Source organism: Stomoxys calcitrans, chromosome 3 (genome assembly GCF_963082655.1).
Source record: "Stomoxys calcitrans chromosome 3, idStoCalc2.1, whole genome shotgun sequence".
Taxonomy (NCBI): domain Eukaryota; kingdom Metazoa; phylum Arthropoda; class Insecta; order Diptera; family Muscidae; genus Stomoxys; species Stomoxys calcitrans.
In genome coordinates this window covers 8,168,805-8,185,820 of record NC_081554.1, presented here as the reverse complement: position 1 = coordinate 8,185,820, position 17,016 = coordinate 8,168,805, and the positions used below count along the sequence as shown (strand labels likewise).

Sequence of the window (17,016 nt, the reverse complement as noted above, 5' to 3'; positions counted from 1 at the left end):
ATGTGGCCAATGCGTAGCGAAAGACCTGACATCGCAATGGCCTGTCAATACCCCTTTCTGTAGTGATAGCGGCAGTTCCATCCCATCCAGGATATGTCCCCTAAACACCAAGCTTCGTCCTTCTGGTGAACAGTACTACCTCAGACTTTCTGGGGCTTATGCCAAGATAATATCATTCTCGCAGGCACCAACTTTCGCGTCTGCTCTTCAAAAAACCTCAAAATCCCAATGAAAAGTAAGACCCTCAAAACAGGAGATATTTTCTCTTCCTTGTGGTGTTCTTCTAGTCATAATCTTCCTATTTAAGGCCTATGGTGTGCTAAATACTCTGCCTTCCAACATCTGATAAGCCCATTTCACTTCGAGAGTAGGAATTCTCTTGGCCGCCCGAGATTCATGTATACGACACACATGATGTGTGGTCCGTGGGAAGTTAACGACTTTACCTCTACCCTATGATCGAAGCTGACATATGGGGTTCCCAAAAAGATGCTTTGTTGTAGTCCACCTTGTATATACAACTTAGTAAGCCTTCATCCTATGATGAAGGATTTAAAAACCATCTCCATCCAAAACTATTCAATTTCCCCTATAGTGGACAAGAAATAAATCAAAGACATTAAAAAAAAAAAAACATATTCGACACTTTGACATCTGACATTTGGATAGATGATGATATGATGGAGAGGTGTTAGGGGGTATGTTGTTGGTTGGGGTTCGAGGAAGGATGTGACAATAATATACCTGTATGACATGCTTCCAATTGGATACTTGATGACAATGACCACAGCGATAGGGCGAGGGATCACGCCTATCGCCACATGTTGTATCGTGCGTTAATAGATTATTGTTGTTGTTGTTACCACCATTACCACCGTTACCAGCATTACCGTTACTGTTACCATTATTTAAACTATTTGAACCATTACCAGAGATATAACCCAAATTATGACTATTACCGATACTGTTACAGTTACTAGCACTAGTTGTAGAAGGAGTAGTAGTGGGATTTGATGAATGATTTTGGACAGAAGAGGTTTGATTTTGATTTGGATTTTGATTAGACAATGATGATAACAATGATGCTGAACAAGAATTGGATGTGGATGCGGCCGCAGACGACACTTGGGTTTGTGGCAAATGAGTATCGCATGAGATTGCAGGAGATGTCGAGGCCGTAGCACCCATGACCACCATTAGATCTTGCAAACCGACACCAGTAGCACCAGAGCCAGCACCGCCAGAGCACATGACACTACCACCGGTTTCATCCTCGCCCAAGCAGAGATAGCCATCACCAAAGATTCTGCTGAGTGGGGTAGGCGTTAGTGTGGGTGGTGGTGGTAGTAATAGTGATGGCGATGGCGGCGTCTTATGGGTTAATGATAAACGAGTTGTAGTAGTAGTAGTAGTAGTAGCATTTGAAGAAGAAGAAGGTGGAGGAGTACTAGTAGTAGTTACAATTGTTGTAGGTGATGGTGTTGTTGTTGTTGTTGTAGTTGTTGGTTGTGGTGGTGCTGACGTTGCTGCCATTAAGCCAGGCATGTTTGTGAGTGTGGTTGTTGTTGCTGTTTTCTGATAGGATGAACCCATAACCATTGTACCCTCAGTTAGACAGACACCACCATCATTGGGATTGCCTCTAGGCGAGGTTAATAGATTTTGCAATGACGATGAATGCTTGGAAGTAGAAGCCCCATAACCACTAAGAGAGGACGCAGAAGTCGCTTGTTGCGGCTGTTGCTGTTGTTGTGGATTGTGTTGAAGCGCTCTGACAAGTGTTAATTGATTAGGCGACGTCATTGTGTTCTCGGCACTTGCCTGGTCGTTTAGAATCGCTTTCTGCTCACCGTGCTCAATGATATTAGCAGCAGCAGCAGCAGCAGCGGCATTAAATTGTGATGCCTTCAGGGGGCTTTTGCCGGCCAAGGCTAAGGCCAAACCGCTAAGCGGTGAATTACCGGCGGCTTGATCCAGCAGACCAGCAGCCACTAGGTTGGAGAGTTGGGCGTTGGCCGAATTCGCTGGCTGCTGTTGCGACAGACACATGGCGGCCAGGACCTTGTTCATGTACGAATTGGAATTGTTGACTGATACCTGCAGCGGTGAATTGTGTGCCGCCTTGGGCGATGTAGTGGCAGTGGCCGTCACTATGGGCATATTGGGATCGGGGAAATGTACTTTGACATGAGCCAAAACAGCATCGCGATTCATGTGCCTAGAGGAGGAGGCAAAAGGCAGTCAATAAAAAACATTTTGATAGAGGCTACTTCTACCACTTACCTGAAACTACATTTGCGACACTTGTAGTTCTTCTCATTGCTGTCGGGTCTGACCTCCAATATGATTTCATCGCTTGGCTTGAAACTTTGCGAGGGATGGGGATTCTTCTTAACCGCCGAAATGGTGACCGAAGGTGTTATCAGTGTCGCGGTCTCATGATCATTTGACGAATGGTTTTTCTGATGCTGTTGCTGAGCAATGGCAGCATTCATCATAGAGGCCAACAGAGGCAAGCGTATGAAATTATCCGACATGCCCTCATCACCGCCCCCACCACCAGCTCCCATTGCAGATTTGGAAGGTATGGGCTCCAAGGTGATGTCTTCCCTGACCCCATTGAGAATGTTGGCAATAGGTGTGGAACCCGAGGAGCTGATCGAACCCTGTTGCTGCTTGCTATTGTAGTCATTGATAAACGCTAGCGAGGCCACTTGATTGGGAGTCATTTCTCCGGATTTCATCAGCTTGGGATCGCCATCCTCTTCGGTGACCTTCATTAGCGTTATGTATTTGTTGTATTTGGTGTAATTGCGCCGTCCCGTCTCGTCGTTCATTAGGACGCGAGCATTCTTGTGACTGGGATCGCGAATAGTCTTTAGGCGAATATGCTTGGTAATGTCCCAGCGCCAATTGGAACGATACGAACACAGGGAACATTCGAAAGGCTTTTTATTCAAATGACCCACAATGTGCACATGGAAACGGGAAGCTGTGGAAGCCCAAAAGGAACAGTGCGGACATTTGTAGACTTTTTTCAGCGATGAATTGGCGGCCTCTTCTTCGGGTGTCATCTTTTTGGTTACCTGGAAATAGTGAAAGTTTCAAATTTCATTTGACACAGCAGGAAATCGATAGGAACAGGGAACAGACTCATAAGAAGAAGGAGCAAATGGCTAGACAATCAGCTTCTTGCGTACGATTCTTAGCTGGAGTGAAGAGGGCTGAAAAGATGTGTGACTGGAGGAGCAGAGGGTGACGAATGTACATACATAGAACGGTCGAAAGGCAGTTGGGTTGCTAGTTGCCGGATTAGAGACAGTCACATGAAAGTATGGCTTATGAAAAAGGCGATGACCAGACCAACCCATATAACCAGAGTTAAAGAAGGGATAGAGTTGAGCCAGTCCGAACTTTCCACTTTGGCTTCTACTGCGTCCCTATACCTATGTGGAACATCAGAGATGTTTCCCACAAAAATGGAGCTTCTAGGGTCAATAAGACGAAAAGGAAGATCGGATTACGGGAGGCATTACCCGTTTATGGACTCCGTTGGTTTATATAGGTTGCCCAAAAAGTAATTGCCGATTTTTCATATAGTCGGCGTTGACAAATTTTTTCACAGCTTGTGACTCTGTAATTGCATTCTTTCTTCTGTCAGTTATCAGCTGTTATATTTGATTAAAGTTCATTCTAAGTTTTATTAAAAATGAATTTACTTTCTTTTAAAAAATCCGCAATTACTTTTTGGGCAACCCAATATTTGGTATGGATGTTGAGGATCATATATGCAAAACCCGTACAATCCGATAGCTTCATTTGTTCGAAGGGTATACAGTCGAAACCAGCTAAGTGAAATGCTAAAAATTTGCCCATTTCGTTTCACTTATCCGTAATTTTCACTTAAGCGTAGTTCGGATAAGAGAAATTAATTTTCACTTAAACGATGAGGCATATTAAAGACCAGTTTTCATTTCGCCGCACGAATTATACATGAAATAACTTCAGTTGAAAAAGCGCAATGCTCTGTAAAGGTCAGAAACGAAAATGGGCGAGATGACAAGATATGTTTTTTGAAAACTTTTGTCAGTGACGCGTATTTTTCCAATCACAAATAGTTTTCCATAAAATAACTTTTTCACTTCTGCGATTTCGGTTTCATAGAAAACCCAAATTTGAAATGTAAAATTTTTTAGTTTAGTTTTAGTATTTTCAGAATCCTGAAATTTCACTTAAGCGAGTTCTGTTTCATTGAATAACAAAAAAAAAATGAATGGTACTCTTCATCAATTTTCACTTAAGCGGTTTTTTCACTTAAGCGGGATTTTTCAATTAAGCGGTATTTTTCACTTAAGCGGGATTTTTCACGTAAGCGGTATTTTTCACGTAAGTGGTATTTTTCACTTAAGCGGTATTTTTCACTTAAGCGGTATTTTTATATATGAAATAACTTCTGTTGAAAGAGCGCAATGCTCTGTAAAGGTCAGAAACGAAAATTGGCGAGATGACAAGGAATGATTTTCCAAATTTTTATCAGTGACGCGTATTTTTCCAACTACCATTAGTTTTCTATACAATAACTTTTTCACTTATGCGATTTCAGTGTCATATTAAAACGAATTTTGAAATGTAATTTTTTTTAATTAAGCGGTATTTTGATTATTCTGATATTGCACTTAAGCGAATTCTATTGCATTGAATAACAAGAAAATTATTTGTACTTTCCATCAATTTTCACTTAAGCGAGATTTTTCAATTAAGCGGTATTTTTTCACTTAAGCGGTTTTTTCACTTAAGCGGGATTTTTCAATTAAGCGGTATTTTTCACTTAAGCGGTAATTTTCACTTAAGTTGGATTTTTCACTTAGGCGCAGTAATACGGTTTCGATTGTAGTGAATTTCTTAGACTGATGGACTGACATAGCTAGGTTGGCTTATTAATGGTAGGTATAAAACCCTATGCTCCTGCCTCAAAGTATTGCGAGAAATCCCACTTCGAAAGATGAAAGAAAGATCTTTGGATGCTTCTTACCTCACCATAACCCGGTGCTGTTTCTACACCATAATAGCTGTTCTCATCATTGTTGCTGCTTAGCAAGCTGCTGCCACCTGTATGGGATGATGACTGCCCCTGCTGCATTAGCTGGCGATTTCCTTCGAAGTTCTGCGAACCTTCTTGATTGCGAGGTAATTTGTTCCAAACAAATACACGATTCTCCATGGGATGATGATTATCTCCGCCCCCAGCACCATCACCATCACCGCCACTACTGCCCATTATTATACGACTGCCAGTGCAGCTTTCACCCGACACGGAATCGCCACAACGACTGTTTGCCTCTGAGCAGATTTTCAAATGATTCAACAAGTCCGCTGAGGATTTGCAACGATGACGGCAATGTTGACAGCGCGTTGAGCCGGTCACACTGAGGTTAAGAGCCGAATGTGATTGTTTATCACAATCATCGTCCTCGGTGAAATCGATTTCCAGACGACCCTCCTCACCATCATCCTCATCGTGATCTTCATCGTCCAAATCGATGTCTTCATTGACCGACAGCGGCAGGAAGTTGCAAGACTTGCGATGTATGATGGACTCCGATAGACATTTGGCCATATGGCCACAAGGGCAGATGAGATTCTCATTGGTGGTGGTGGAGGATTTGATTTTGTCAAAAAAGGAGCCTGCCTTGCGTGCCAGCAAACTTTTGCTGCTGGCCGCCGAGGAGGAGTTTATGGTGGTGGTGGGTGAGAGTTGCGAGGCAGCACCTGCCGCTGCATCTGCCTTGTCCAGAGGCTGCAGCATTTCCGATATCTGTTTTTCATTGAAAAAGATGGAGGCTATCTCGGACAGCGACGAGCGCGAAGCCGCCAAATCTGTGGTGAGATTTAAAATGTTTTGGCCTTCCTTGGAGATGGGTATGAGGTTTGGCAGAGGTTTCTTGACCTTGGGCAGCGTATGATTGTGCACCGATGAAGTGTCCGAGGAACCGCCCTTCTGAGACAAATCTGTGGGCTCATCCTCCTCATAACGCAGACGTTTCGTTTCATACATGCCCCCTTCGACGGGACCTGCTGTCATCAGCATCTCATCGTATTCGTCCATGTTGTTATTGTTGAAGTGGTCTTCCAGCATTTCCGCAGAATCGCTGAAGAAATCCTCACTAATGTCAGTGCCTCCCACTTTGTTGCGTCTGCGGGCCAAAGTCATGCCAGCGGCATGACCCACCGGTGGCACATGATGATTCATTTCATGCACCGTCAACGACTGCTTTATATCGGCGGTAAAATCGCAGGCAGCACAACGGAAAGGTCCGGCTCCCCCATGATTCTTCATATGACGATCCAGGTTCCACTTGTAGGGAGTGCGAAAATCGCAGGTAACACATTTGATCATGGGCATGGAATGGTATTTCACATGCTTGCTGAAGCGGGCCTTGATGTGTGTGACATAGGAGCACTTTTCGCAGCGATAGAACTTGGCATTGCAGTGATCCTCGATTTCATGCTCCAGCAGATTGTTGCGATACAGGGTGGTGAAATCGCAAAGGCTGCACTTCATTAGGCGATTATTGGAGGGCTCGTCGGAGGGCATGACTCCGCTGAGAGGAGTAGTGCTGCCACTTGTACTTTGACCTGCGGGGGGTGGAGACGAATTGCTGCCCGAAGGTGAGGGAGTCAACTCGAAACTTGGTCTCTGTGGGGGTATTTGGATTTTGGGCTCTTGTTGCTGCTGCTGCTGCTGATGCTGGGGCGAGGGAGTGTAATCGTAGGTTTTCTGTTGTGTGGAAGCATCAACATCATCGGCTGTCAAAGCGGCGGGAGGTGAGGATTCTCGGCGTTCGTAATTGGAATGGGCGGTTTTGAGCGCATCTTTGTCGGCCAATTCCCTTTGGGCTCGCAATTGTTGCTCATAGGCAGCGGCAAATAAGGCCCCAGCGGCCGAAACACTTAGCTGTTGCTGTTGTTGTTGCTGCTGATGGGATTTCTGTTGTTGATCTTCAAGCTGTTGTTGTTGTTGTTGCTGCTGCTGCTTGAACAAATCCAAATCACGATGAATTTTTTGTTCCAGATCGGCTTGTATCTGAAAACATAGGAAAATTGGGAATAGATAGAATGTTCTACGTAATCCTCCTGCTAAGCCTTGGCACCACTTACCTGTTCCGCATTGAATCCCTCAACATTCATTAGCTTCATGGCTGCTGGCACTGCCAAGGTATCCTCCAGCTTGCGCTTTCTGTCACGATTCATGCCACGCTTGCCTCTAGCCTGGCCATGGCCACTGGAGACACCATCGGTGCAGTTGTGCACCATCTTCATGTGACGCACCAGCTTCTGATAGTGACGCGACGCATAGAGGCACAATTTGCACTTGTTGATGACTATTTTCTCGCCGTGCACATCGCGCAGGTGGGTGAGATGGCAACGCGGATTTTGGGTGAAATAGGTGCAGTAGCTGCAGCTGTAGTTGCGTTTTATTTTGCATTGTGGCAAACCCTCCTCCTTAAGTTCCAAGGCAATATTTTGTTGATGGTGTTGAAGTTGTTGTTGCTGCTGCTGTTGCATTTGGTGATGCTGTTGTTGCATTAAATGTTGTTGTGCTGCTGCTGCCTCCTGGGAGCGTTTCAAACGTTCGATTTGCTGCATTATTGAAGAATTGGAAAGTAAGGCAGCTGAGTTGGGAATGTTAATGCCGCCCACACTTACTGCCATGCCATTGCCACTGTTGACATTGTTGTTGTTATTGTTATTATTACTGTTGATGCTATTGTTGTTGTTGCTGTTGCTGTTGTTGTTTGAGGTATTCATGTTTGTAGTTTCTGGTCCTGTGGTATTTTGGTCCATGTACAACTGATTGCCACTTACCACACTGCGTACAATCAAAGTATCGCCAGATCTCTGGACCATGGAAGGTAATTCCATTGCGTCCTGCGCTGGCCTTATTGCAAAATATTCCCTGCTTTGCTTTGGACCCTATATTTTGTTATTCCTTTCCTAGGGATTGGAAAAATATCTGAAATGATAGACAGAAAAGAAGTTATTAATGCTTGTTAAAGGAAAGTCTGTCTGTCATTGCATATGATTTTGAGGAAATATTTTCTCACTTGGCTTCTGTTTTATGACATTTTTTTCTTCTCAAAACTCAAGGAGTATGTGATGTCGAGCTACAACAGAGGTATTTTTAAGTTTTGTGGGTCAAAGGCAGATATTAGGGGAAACTTTTTTATACCCTCCATCATGGCTTGAGGGAATACTAATTTCGTCATTCCGTTTGTAACATTTCCATTGGTCTATCGAAATCACACTGATTCTCGATCGGAATAAAACCGATCTCGCATTTTGACTTCTTGAGCCTATAGAGGGCGCAATTTTTATCCGATTTAGCTGAACCCATGCGTTCAGCGTCATAGGCGGACTTGCTAACCTCTGCGCTACGGTGACCTCCAAGGCCCATAAAAGCCACATTTATTATCCGATTTTGTTGAAATTTCTGACAGAGATTTGAGTTAGGTCAATCGATATTCTTCTTTAATTTGGCCCAGATCGGTTCAGATTTGTATATAGCTGCCATATAGACCCACCGTCGGATTTCGGGTCTTAGGCCAATACAAGCCACATTTATTATCCGATTATGCTGACATTTGGTACAGTGAGTTGTGTTTGGCCAGTCAACATTCTTCTTCAATTTGGCTCAGATCGCTCCAGATTTGAATATAGCTGTCATATAGACCGATTTCTCGATTTAAGGTTTTGGGCCCATAAAAGGCGCATTTCTCGACTGATTTTAACAAAATTTGGGGCAGAGAGTTTAGTAAGGCCCTTGAACAATCTTCTTTAATTTGGCTCAGATCGCTCCAGATTTGGATATAGCTGCCATATAGACCGATCTCTCGATATAAGGTCTTGGTCCTATAAAAGCCGCATTTATAAACCGATTTTGCAAAATTTTGGGACAGAGAGTTTAGTTAGACCCTTCAACATTCTTCTTAAATTTGGCTCAGATCGCTCCAGATTTGGATATAGCTGCCATATAGACCGATCTGTCGATTTAAGGTTTTGGGCCCATAAAAGGCGCATTTCTCGACCGATTTTGCTGAAATTTGGGACAGTGAGCTTAGTTAGGCCCTTCAACATTCTTCTTTAATTTGGCTCAGATCGCTTCAGATTTGGATATAGCTGCCATATAGACCAATCTCTCGATTTTAGGTTTTGGGCCCATAAAAGGCGTATTTATCAACCGATTTCGCTGAAATTTGGAAAAGTGAGTTGGGTTAGGCTCTTCGAAAACTTTCTGTAATTTGGCTCAGATCGCTCTAGATTTTGGATATAGCTGCCATATAGACCGATTTCTCGATTAAAGGTTTTGGGCCCCTAAAAGGCGAATTTTTCGACCGAGTTTGTCAAAATTTGAGACAGAGAGTTTAGTTAGGCCCTTCAACATTCTTTTTTAATTTGGCTCAGATCGCTCCAGATTTGGATATAGCTGCCATATAGACCGATCTCTCGATTTAAGGTTTTGGGCCCATAAGGTCGCATTTATTGTCCCATGTCGCCGAAATTTGCGACAGTGAGTTATGTTAGACCCGTCGACATCTATCTGTAATATGGCCCAGATCGGTTCAGATTTGGATATAGCTGCCATATAGACCATTCTCTCGTTTTAAGGTCTTGGGCCCATAAAAGGCGCATTTATTGTCCAATTTCGCCAAAATTTCGACCAGTGAGTTGTGTAAGGCCCTCCGACATCCCTCTTCAATCGGTGCAGATTTGGGTATAGCTGACATATAGACCGATCTCTCGATTTATAATCCGATTTCGGTGAAATTTGACACAGTGACTTATGTAAGGCTTTTCGACATTCGTATCGTATATGGTTCAAATAGGTCTATATTTGGATATGGCTACCAAAAAGACAAATATTTTTTCTACAAAATTGAACAATGACTTATACTTATTAGATTACTCAATATCGGTGTCGAATTTGGGCCAAATCGGACCATATTTCGGTATAGCTGCTTTGGGGACATAAGTAATGTATTTTCAACGGATTATGACGAAAGGTGCTTTACATATATACCCGAGGTGGTGGGTATCCAAAGTTCGGCCCGGCCGACTTGTTATCTATTATCCTTTTTTGCCTATAAAGAGATACCTGGAAAAAAATGTGTCAAATTCGATCAATGGTGGAGGGTATATAAGATACGGCCCGGCCGAATCTAACACCCTTTGCTTGTTTGTCAATCCGATCTGCCGTTTAGACTTCTTGATCTTCTCAAGGGCGCAATTCTTATCCAATTTAGTTGGAATTTAGCATACATCGTTTTGGTGTTATTTCCAACAACTGTGCTAAGTATGGTCTAAATCGATTGATAACCTGATATAGCTGCCATATATACCCATCTCCAAATTTGACACTTTGAGCCGCGGGAGGGTTTAATTTTTACTCGATTCGCCTGAAATTTTGGGGGTTGTATTTTTTTATGACTTCTAACAGCCATGATAAGTATGATCCATATTGGTCAATAACTTGATGTAGCTCATTCACAGAACTTGACAAATGCTATCCATGGTGGAGGATATACAAGTTTCGGTCCGGCCGAACTTTGCATGCTTTTACTTGTTGGTTTTATTAACGATTTAGTCATGTCCGTCCGTCCGTCCATCTTTTGAAAGCACATTTACTTTCGAAGGAGTAAAGCTAGGCGCCTGCAATTTTGCATAAGTACTTCCTATTAATGTAGATCAGTGAGGATCGAAAATGAACCAAATCGGTCCACGTTTATATACAGCTCACATGTAAACCGATCTCCAGATTATACTTCTTGAAACTTTGCGAACGCAATTCTTATTCGATTTGGCTGAAAATTTGCACAATGACTTTTTCTATGACGTCTTACATACATGCCAACATTGGTTTAAATCGGCCCAAAACCTGATATACCTCCCATACAAATCCATCTCTTGAATATAATTGTTGAGCCTCTAGAGGGCGCAATTCTTATCCAAGCATATAAGACCTCCAATTAGCCTTTTTTACTATCGGCCTGTAAAGAGAAACAGCTCAAAGAACTTCGCCAAAGACAAATGCGATTCTTGGTGGAGGGTATATAACATTCGGCCCAACCGAACTAAACATGCTTTTACTTGTTTATACCAGTGACGGGCAAATACACACACACTATTACGCATATTTGTGTGTACGCGAACAAGAACATGGGTCTATAAATATTACGCACACTAGCTCATGTGCCCAACACTGGTTTATACTGTTTTAGGAGTTCAAGTGATAAAAGGAATTGTTTCCCGTTTTTGCACAATTTTAAGAAAATCCTGTAATTGTATTCTCAGAGTTTAATAAATACATATCGGTAGATTTGTTTTATATGCAAACTTTATCCGTTTATGGATAGTCCTACTTGCCATGGATGTCATAGGGCAAAAACTAATTCGGTACATCAAATTTCAACCTAATAGCCTTTATTCTCTTTTTATGTCCCCCCCTGGAAATATTTTTCCTAATGCATTAATCAAGTGTTAACTTAGTTTCTTTCCTCCCCATCCTCCCCCCTTAACCTCTCTAATATCCTTTTAGACAAATCACAAAACTTTTAAGCTTTTCGTCTATTAAATTTGCAGAGACCCTAATAATTGAAGCAATTAACCTGTTATTGTTGTAAGTTCATGATGTTTTTTTTTTGTTACAACGTTCCCTTCTCTTCCCGCCCCTCTCCTCTCTCTCCCCAAAAAAAGAAGTTACAAATCTTCTGTGTTAGTTTAGAAAAACACTTTTTTGGCACTTTGTTCTTTGGTGTTTGTCTGTGTGTGTGTATCTTTGTGCCAGCAAGAATCCATTATCCTACAAAGTAAAATGAGAAAAGTTTATGACATATTTCACAGACAACACACAAAAAAAAAACAACAACAGCAACTACAAAGCAGGAACTTCAAACTTTGGGCCAACAAAGAAGTCATTCAACAGTAAACTCAGCAGTTTTGTAAACAATTTTTGGAAATTTTAAGGCCATCTCAACAGTGAAGGACCTTAGCCATCTTCATTTTCATTTTCATCTCCTTCTACTAGGTGCTTAATTTAAATTCATTTTATATTTTGATTGTAGACAACAATAGACCGATGAGTGACCCCAATGTGAGTATTGCCTGTTTTTTCTTTCATTTTTTTTTTTTTTGGTTTTTCTTTTTTTTTCATTTTGCCTTTTTTTTTGGTGCGTTTCGGTGACATTTAAAATAATTTGCCCAACTTTGTTTGGCCATTGTTGGTTATGTGGAGGCGGCGGTGGCTGTGGCGACGACCATGGCGTCGTCCTCCTTCGTCTCTTGTTTTCTGGGTCAATGTTGTTGAATGGTGCTGATGGCAATGCTGCTGCTACTGCTACTGCTGCTGCTGCTGCCAATGATGAAGATGATGATGGCAACGTGGCACAAAGTTATAAGGCAAGCAACAAACCCACTTAAGCCAAGCCAAGCAACCACCATTGGCCGTAGCAGAGCAAATGAATGAATGCTTTGAACATCTTCCAATTACCACATTGACAGATGGCCAACAATGACGAATGGCTACCATTCAAAGGGAAATCTTGATGAAAGAGAAAAGTGGTCAATTCTCATCATCATGCCATTTACTAGACATTCCATACATCAAAGGAAAAAGTAAAGAAAATTTTAGCAAAAAAAAAACAAAAGTTGTCCTTTCAGAGGAAAAAAGGATACATGCACGTGGGCCAAATGCTTGTGTTGTGCATGGTGGTATGCTGCTACTTGGTAGCCATTACAGCTTAAAAAAAATGCTTGATTGATAATTTTCTTTGAAAATGCAACCTTTTTAAATCCCTCTACCTTTAGATATGTGAAACGTTAGGCATATAGCCTAGAAGTTTTAGCCATAAGCATCTCTCTCTCTCTTTTTCTAATCCAAGACGTTTGAGTTGCTTTGAGCTTTAAAGCTATTTCCTTGGTTACTTAAGCAAATCAAACCAAATCTTGTGGAAGAAAAACTTTTTTTAAGGAGCAGCTCCACAAAAATTTTCCAAATTTGTCTAAAATTGATTTGAGGCAACATGTAATAACTAATCATAGACGTGGGGTTAAAGAATACGAGTTAATGACTGGTATTACAGCCACTTCAGTGAGAATGATCTCAAGCTCAGGGGTATGCCAAACAGGTGGCCAAAAATTTAAAAATCGTTGAAGACGGCGCGCCGTGAGTTTCTGTCTAGACATGAGGTGCCTGGGTCAAAAGTATGACCAAACGCCTTATTCTAGCAAGGTTTTGACCGCGGTTTCCTTGGTCACTGTCTCTTAAGCTACGGCTTGAGGCTTAGAGTCAAATGCTAAGAAGACAGCGTTAATTTTTATTTTCTGGTACAAGAAAAGTGTCTGAGATTAGACCACCAAAGCTGTAAGGAGTAACATTGGAGTAGTAAGCATGGGTTCATGTTCTAGATGCGGGATCTACATAGGGTGAATAGGGTAGCCTTGAGTTTTAAAAGCAGAACTAGTAGGGTGCCGATTGGTTTATATGTCAGGACAGTCATAGGATGATGTTCAAATTGCTGCTTAAATTTCAACTTCGAAAGATGCCCCTCTAGATATACCAGGTTACTTGAACGGGTTATGGCGACCTGTTTATTGAAAATGGACAATGTGAACAGAAGGATATTTGTACTGGTACCTACCATGGCGATGTAGCAGAAGGGATAAGCTTTGAACCGAAGAAGATTAGGGAGGGAAGGGAATTGGTTTTTGGAACCCAAAATCTTGACACTCTTGGTATAAGTGACGATTGTCGCATTTTTAAGCCTTAGGGCAATGACTGACCGAATATTAAAACAAATAAAAACTTGATAAGTTCGGCCGGGCCGAATCTTATATACCCTCCACCATGGATCGCATTTGTCGAGTTCTTTTCCCGGCATATCTTCTTAGGCAAAAAAAAGCATAAAAGAAAAGATTTGCTCTGGTACTAGAGCGATATCAAGATATGGTCCAGTTTGGACCACAATTAAAGTATACGTTGGAGACCTGTGTAAAATGTTAGCCAATTCGAATATGAATTGCGCCCTTTGGGCGCTCAAGAAGTAAAATAGAGAGATCGATATCAAGCTGTAGACCGATTCAGACCATAATAAACATGTATGTTGATGGTCACGAGAGGATACATCGTATAATCGGATTGCGACCTCTAGAGGCTCATGAAGTCAAGATCCCAGATGGGTTTATAGAGCAGCTATATCAGGTAATGAACCGATTTGAACCTTATTTGGCACAGTTGTTGAAAATCATAATAAAATATTTCGTGCAAAATTTTATTCAAATCGGATAAGAATTGCGCTCTCTAGAGGCTCAAGAAGTTAAGACCCAAGATCGGTTTATTTGGCTGCTATATCAGGTTATGAACCGATTTAAACCAAACTTGGTACAGTTGTTGGATATCATAACAAAACACGTTGTGAAAAATTTCATTTCAATCTGATAAGAATTGCGCACCCTAGAGGCTCAAGAAGTCAATACCCAAGATCGATTTATTGCAAATTTTGCCCATGAACATTCCACTAAGGAACAGGGGCTAACTTCTCACATACCAATGAGTGCAGTCCAATTCAAGTTTAAGCTCAATGATAAGGGGCCTCCTTTTTATAGCCGAGTCCGAACGGCGTGCCGCAGTGCGACACCTCTTTGGAGAGAAGTTTTACATGGCATAGTACCTCACAAATGTTGCCAGCATTAGGAGGGGAAAGCCACCGCTAAAAATTTTTTCTGATGGTCTCGCCAGGATTCGAACCCAGGCGTTCAGCGTCATAGGCGGACATGCTAACCTCTGCGCTACGGTGGCCTCCAATCCAATGACAGCTATACCAGGTTATGAACCGATTTGAACCATACTTAGCACAGTTGTTAAAAGTGATACTAAAACGTTATGCGCAAAATTTCAGTCAAATCGGATGAGAATTGCGCCCTCTACAGGCTCAAGAAGTCAAGACCCAAGATCGGTTTATATGGCAGCTATATCAAAGCATGGACCCATATGGCCCATTTACAATACTAACCAACCTACGCTAATAAAAAGTATTTTTGCAAAATTTCAAGCGGCGCTCTCTAGAGGCTCAAGAAGTCAAGACCCAAGATCGGTTCATATGACAGCTATACCAGGTTATGGACTGATATGATCCATACTTGGCACAGTTGTTGTCTGAACGGTTTATATGGCAGTTATATCAAAACATGGACTGGTGTGTCTGTCCGTCTGTCTGTCTGTCTGTCTTTCCGTCTGTCTGTCTGTCTGACCGTTTGTCTGTCCGTTTGTCTGTCTGTCTGACCGTCTGTCTGTCTGTCCGTCTGTCTGTCTCTCTGTCTGTCTCTCTGCATGTCTCTCTGTCTGTCTGTCCGTCTGTCTGTCTGACAGTCTGACCGTTTGTCTGTCCGTCTGTATGTCCGTCTGTGTGTCCGTCAATCTGACCATCTGTCTGACCGTCTGTCTGTCTGTCTCTCTGTCTGTCTCTCTGCATGTCTCTCTGTCTGTCCGTCCGTCCGTCTGTCTGTCTGTGCGTCTGTCTGTCCGTCTGTCTGACCGTCTGTCTGCCTGACCGTCTGTCTGTCTGACCGTCTGTCTGTCTGACCGTCTATCTGTCTGACCGTCTATCTGTCTGACCATCTGTCTGTCCGTCTGTCTGTCCGTTTGTCTGTCCGTCTGTATGTCCGTCTGTGTGTCCGTCAATCTGACCATCTGTTTGACCGTCTGTCGTCTGACTGATGTTTATCTGTTAGTTTGTTCGTCTGTCCGTCCTTTTGTCCGTCTGCCTGTCCGTCCACTCTGTTGAAATCACGCTACAGTCTTCAAAAATGAACATACTTAGCTACTATATCGTAGAGCTAACTTTTTTTTACCATAGACATGCTAAAAAGGAGAATTAGTGACCTCAGTAGATAAGTGACATTGTCTATAGTCGAAACAATTTGCCTAAACATAGTTCCTGGTATTTGCATAGCGATTCATTCGCATACGCACTTAGCTTGCATCCGCGCCTTGCTCGCAGCCGCGCCTTGCTCGTATCCGCGTTTAGCTAGCATCCGCTACACGTTCGCATTCGCGCCTAGCTCACATTTGCTTTTAGCTCGTATCCGCTATCCATTCGCATCCTTAGGTAGCATAGTCGGCCCTAGATAGCTTGTTGTCTCATACATCCTCTCCCTGATAGAGATATTTTCATTCCGTAGACATTTTTGTAGTGACACTTAAAATCCTCAATATAAGTTGCATCTTCATGGGTATGGAACGCACCTGCTTTTTCCTACCAGCAACCCAGAAAACGCTGTCTCCGCATCCGCCAGTTCCGAACCCAGAACCGAAGACGATAATCTAGAGATCAGCCAGACTAGCGCAAAGTTTACACAAGGAGCATCCTACAACAAGTCGCCCGCTATCCATTCCAAACCACAATACATTGCCGGCATCGCTAATTGACTCCTTCCTCCTTCAACGCCCACCGATAGTTCCCGCTCACCTATACATCGACTGCCATTGGTAACCGCATCGACCAAAAGCACCAACAAGTGGGCCTTGAAGTTTCAAAAGCCTCGCCGTCGAGATTACACCAGCCGAGCCCACCTTAACAGCTTCAAACATAACCATCCTCTAAGAAGCGCTTCTACAACCGAACACTCGTAAACAAGAGCCGAAGACAATAACCTACTCATCCCTGGCCACATTGTCATACACATACATAACATAAGAAGATTGTGACATAGGATTAACCAATTTCAATGAAATTTGGAACAGAGTGTTATGTTAGAACTCTTGACATTCGCGGCATCCACGAATGGTCCAGATCGGACCATATTTGGATATAGCAGTCACCTAGACCAACCTCTCGAAATTTGGAACAGTGAGGTGTGTTAAAACTCTAGGCAGCCGAGCTAAATATGTTTCACATCGTAACCTATTTGGTTAAAGCTGCTATATAGATCTATTTCCCGATGTAACTCCGAGTAGTAAATTGT

The 17,016-nt window shown here is 42.6% G+C and overlaps 1 protein-coding gene across 7 annotated transcripts in view; it reads right to left on the bottom strand.

Annotated features, from left to right (window-relative positions):
- LOC106092002 (uncharacterized) overlaps positions 1-17,016 on the bottom strand; it is a 106,479-nt gene that overhangs the window by 12,590 nt on the left and 76,873 nt on the right. For 5 of the 7 annotated variants that reach the window (XM_013258751.2, XM_013258734.2, XM_059365118.1 and 2 more), the window contains exons 4-7: positions 7,159-8,014; positions 5,033-7,084; positions 2,284-3,086; positions 1,462-2,218 (exon numbers count right to left, since the gene is read on the bottom strand). In XM_013258751.2, the coding sequence (XP_013114205.2) occupies positions 1,462-2,218; positions 2,284-3,086; positions 5,033-7,084; positions 7,159-7,923 (4,377 nt within the window). In that variant the 5' untranslated portion in view covers positions 7,924-8,014. The remainder of the gene's footprint in view (positions 1-1,461; positions 2,219-2,283; positions 3,087-5,032; positions 7,085-7,158; positions 8,015-17,016) is intronic. The other 2 variants (XM_059365121.1, XM_059365120.1) reach the window with 2 other exon arrangements.